General features: G+C 35.5%; 1 protein-coding gene across 1 annotated transcript; it reads right to left on the reverse strand.

Moving 5' to 3' along the window:
* Positions 1–236: 236 nt before the first annotated feature.
* LOC131040701 (disease resistance protein RUN1) lies at positions 237–2,569 on the reverse strand. The gene is made up of 3 exons (XM_059221611.1): positions 1,944–2,569; positions 660–1,857; positions 237–474 (listed from the first exon to the last, which is right to left on the reverse strand). Exons 1-3 carry the CDS (start codon positions 2,456–2,458, stop codon positions 253–255), a joined length of 1,935 nt encoding a protein of 644 aa, XP_059077594.1. The 5' UTR covers positions 2,459–2,569; the 3' UTR covers positions 237–252.
* Positions 2,570–4,938: the final 2,369 nt, after the last annotated feature.

Genomic DNA, 4,938 nt, shown 5'->3' on the forward strand with positions numbered 1-4,938 from the left:
ATTGAAGCTCACAGATTTCATTTGGAAGGCAAGTTTGTTTAGTACCGCTCATATCAAGGTATCTCAGATATATGAGTTTGGCTATGGATTTAGGTAGAACAGGGGAAAGGGCAGATGATCTATTATGGCCACTACAGCTCTCTATTCCAGCCATCTATCAGAGCAAAAAGTCAGATTATGGGATCATGGCCAAAAATATTACTCCTACAAAGCAAATAATGATTTGTATACTGCTTTTTGGTCCTTATTACACTAAAACTTGAGAAGAGAGTAACTGACCTGGGGATCGTAGTTCTTCAATTGACACTCGGATAAGACCAGATATTTTAGATTTGTAGGTAGTCTTTTTATCTGGGTCTGTACCTGCAATTCCCACCATAGCAAGAAATCTAATTTCTGCAATGGTGCTAAAGTGTCTAAATGCTGAAGCTCCATGCGCTTTCTCCACACGAGGCCCTCTATATTTGAGTTTTCCTGTTTAAGATGGAAAGCAAGACATCGCTCAGCAACGTTTCAACCCAGTGAAGTTTATGAAGCACAGCCAAAAAATCCGTTTTTCCAGACTGAAGAGAAATTGGGAATTGTTCGAGCTTAACTCGTTTGGAACATACAAACAACTAGTTATTCTTACAAAGTTTGTAAAAGAGTATGAACAGTACCTGGATGGTCGTGGCAGTCATTAGAGTACGTATGTTCTCCTCCCACCAAACTCTACTGCGTTTGGTTGAGTCGTTCCACGATTCCTCTCGGACTATTCGTCTACCCATGTCTCTTATCTGATCATGCATAGAAAATTCCCAAAAGTACTGACCCCTGTAGTCGTCTTTATCCACATCATCATCTAAGGCCTCAATATATCTGTGCTCGTGAATTACAAGGAGTGCCTTCTCTTCAAGGGTTTTAAGACTTGTAAACACAGACTCACACCCAAAAGCACTCCAGAATCTAACATAGAAATCTGTACTGAAAGCCCTATTCTCAATGAAGTCACTACTCTTACTTTCAACGAAGAAACAGGCTATGTCTAAGAAGATGTGTTGCTCTACAGGGGCTAGATTATCGTAACTGATTTTGAGGGTTTCAAAGGCAACATCATGGCCGACATTTTCAAGTTTGTGCAGGACTTCAGGCCAATACCTAGTCTTATCTCTATTGTATAGGTCTGTGCCTATAATTCTCAAAGACAGAGGAAGACCCGAACAAGTTTTCACAATTCTCTCCGTCATATTTTCAAAGCCTTTTTCCGGGTGCTCTCTGCGAAAGGCATGCCAACTGAATAGCTCCAGAGCTTCTGCATGCTCAAGTCCTCTCATGGGGTAAATCACATCAACTTGCCGCACCTCCAAGACACGTTTATCTCGGGTTGTAATGATGATTTTGCTACCTTTCCCAAACCAGTCACCCATTAGAGCATCTAACTGTCGCTCATTGTCAACATCATCCAAGACCACCAGTGCTTTTAAGGAAGCCAAACGAGTTCTCATTACAGTATTTCCATGATCAATATCATTCAGCTTTATCTTAGTTTTCAACAGATCTTTGAGGATCTGTTGCTGCAATTTTATAGGGCCCTTGCGGGATTCCTCAAGTTTTACATTAGATACAAAAGAGGAAGTTTCAAAGAGATGACGGATCTCGTTATAAAGGGCTTTTGACAGGTTGGTTTTACCCAGACCACCCATGCCCCAAATACCAAGGGTGAGCCTATCACTTGTCTCCTCGCCCAATCTCAACAACTGTAGCACCTCCTCACAGCGAGGTATGAGTCCCACAGGGTGTTGGGCCACCTCTAGCATTCCGAAATCCAATGTCTGGAGAACGTCCTTCACCACTTGATTCACAAGCTTCCCTTCGTACCTGCAACATTCCAGAACACATAAATTTCACAATCTTAGATGGCTCTGATTTAAAAACTTAAAACAGACATGAAAGACAAGAAATACCCGGAGGACGTTTCTACGAGAGACCACCCAGATAAATAAGAGACTTCACGCAGCACATCTTTCCAGCCTTTGATCACCTCTGGGCGATACGGACCTTGAGTGCAATGTTTATTAAAAGCCTCAGCGTATGGGCCTCCTCCATGCCTGACATGTGAGGGTTCCACATTATAAAAGAGAGGTATCATAATGTGCGCGTTTGTGGACTTCATTTGCCACATCAGGGAGACCTCCCTGAGGCACCATACTGAAGTCGCATAATCTGGAGAAAATATGGGTATATAGATTGTAGAGTTTTGAATGGCCTGCTGCAGACTCATACCAATTACTTCACCCTTTTCCAATTTCTCACTGTCTATAAAGACATTCAATCCTGCAATGGAGAGAGATTGGTAAAGATGATCCGCAAAGGTTTTTCTCACATCGGGACCCCGAAAACTCAAGAAAACGTCGTATTTTTTTCTGTCACGAATGGGCAATTGTGATGCCCGACGATTGTAATGGCTGAAATCCCCCATTTGCAGTACTTGGAAAAGAAGAAAGAATGTTAGTAGCTAAAGAATAGAAGCTTGCTTGCATCTGGGCAGCCATACATACTAATAAGAAGGGAAGAATTCCACGAAATCAGAAGGAAGCTGCAGAGGAAGAGAACGGAAAGATTGAGAAGAGAAGAAAGATCTAGATAACATTTAATTGCCACTTGGAATGTTGTCTTCCACATTCCAGTTGGATTGTTCACGTCGATGGTTGTCTTCCATATTCGAGCTGGAATTCCAGTAACTAGTTTTTAATTGAGCGCTTTGTTTAAACTGTTCAGTTTGTTAATTAAACATACATTTACAATTTTAAAAGTTGTATAACTAGTATATCTATATTTTAAAAATATATGTAAAATATGCCAAGAGATATCTTATAATAAAAGAGAATCATTGTAAAATAAATCTTCTTCTAAAATACTAAATACCAAGAATATAAATCCATTTGTGAATCTTGCTGAAGACAAGTGGCAAGGGTTCTATTTTATTTGAAGTAATAAAATAACACCCTCAAAAAAGCTGTAACATGGCATATTTCATACATTTTGATGTCATTGTAGATGCCTCTCGGCATAATTATTTACGTTTTTAATAAGTTTTTATTCATTAAGTTTATATTCAATCTTTCTACTAATTTTAATGAATATATGATTTTTATATATAAGTTTGTTTCTTGAGTGGGTCCTATCTTACCAATTTGGAGGACACTATTAAGGACATTCTTCTCCTCTTTGATGTTATTTCCTATTTAGTTGCATCATTTTCTTCAAATATCATGAGAGCATATTAAAAACTCCTATTCTTTATCCACTTACATGTACTTCTATAATTGACAATTTTTATACATATCTATGAGTCAACATATTTAACAAGTAATCATCATTCGTTTTGACAATCTCTACAAGAGTACCAAATTCCCATCGGTTCAATTGTATTAGCTATAGCAAGCACCAAACATCTATGGTTATCGTACTCAAATCTTGCATGGTACCTACTTTATCTTATCAATATTTATAATATTTTAAAATTGTCATTGGCATCATTGATAGCACGACACAATCCATGAAAAATCTTGAGGTAAGTCACTTGCCATAGTTTCGATAGCATATTTTGAGCTTTTTATGGTTTGCATGCATAGAATCTCTAAAAAATATTGAAGGTCATAAGAAATTTAAGAATGTTGGTTCGTATGTGTACCCCAAAGCCCAATATGCTTAGAAACTTCAAACCCTAAATGGGTTTTTTATCCATGCCCTACTTCAAATAGTAGTCATTGATGCTATCCATTTCATGGAACACATTGCTAATATTAATCTAGCATCAATTCACAAGTCCATAGAAGATATTGATAGTCTAGTAATAATAACATGATTCAACTATCTACAAGCCAAAAGAGCTTGTCCAAAATCAACAAAATCAATACAGATTCAATTGATGAATAAGATAAGTAAGAAGGTCTATTTGTACATCAATTCATTATATTTGTATATTTCTAAGAATGTATGTGTAGAAAACTCAATTATAATTAAAAAAATATTAACAAAATCCATGTTTTATCCCTTTATTCTTTATTTTTTAATACACAACATAATTGAAACATAATGCATTTTTTTCTCTCTCTATTTCAATCCCTCAAAAGATGTTTTAATACATTAAATTGAACACTTCCTTTTTAGAGAACCATGTTGGTTGAGTTTAAAAAGCAATTGAAAGAATGGTTTCATGAGAGTGATGAAAATGAAAATGTTAATTTCTTGGTAAATTGGGCTATTTTTTGTTGGGTTGTCTCTACAGTTTAATGTCTAGGGCTTGTTTATATTCTTAATTTTAATTTGTTGTAAATCTTGATTTGGGGTTTCTTTGTGTTTGGGAATTAAGCTTCAAAATATAATATAAATGTTGAACAACTGTCTATTATGAAAACCATTCTAAACATAAGATGCAGGTGCAATATTGTACTCAATGTCATGGCAATGCAATTGAAAAAGGAGGGAAACTACGATCATATGATAAACAAAGATATATGGTTAGATGGTTAAAAATTTATTTCATACATGCTCAAAACCATTGTGAATTATTTTTTATTATGTAATTAGATAGTTAAAAAAATATCTCCTTAACACTTAGATGGTTAAAAGACCCATAAATTTATCCATGCAATTGTATTCCCCTTTCCATAATATTCTTTATCAAGGAAATACAAATGCACTTATTTTCATAATGTGTTCAACATTTCATATATAGATATTACTTTACCATTCTTGTGATTTTCCAAATTCTTTGAGATCAAGGAGGCATAATTTTAAATTCAAGTATTTTTCTTTATATAATTATTAAAATTGAGGAACTCATGGTAATTTGTATTGTATATACACAAGTTTTGAACAACTAACTAAAGGATGGCCACAAGTTGAATTAAATCATAAACCTACTTATATCATTAATTAGTTCGTATTAGAATC

Source organism: Cryptomeria japonica, chromosome 5 (assembly GCF_030272615.1).
Source record: "Cryptomeria japonica chromosome 5, Sugi_1.0, whole genome shotgun sequence".
Lineage (NCBI taxonomy): Eukaryota > Viridiplantae > Streptophyta > Pinopsida > Cupressales > Cupressaceae > Cryptomeria > Cryptomeria japonica.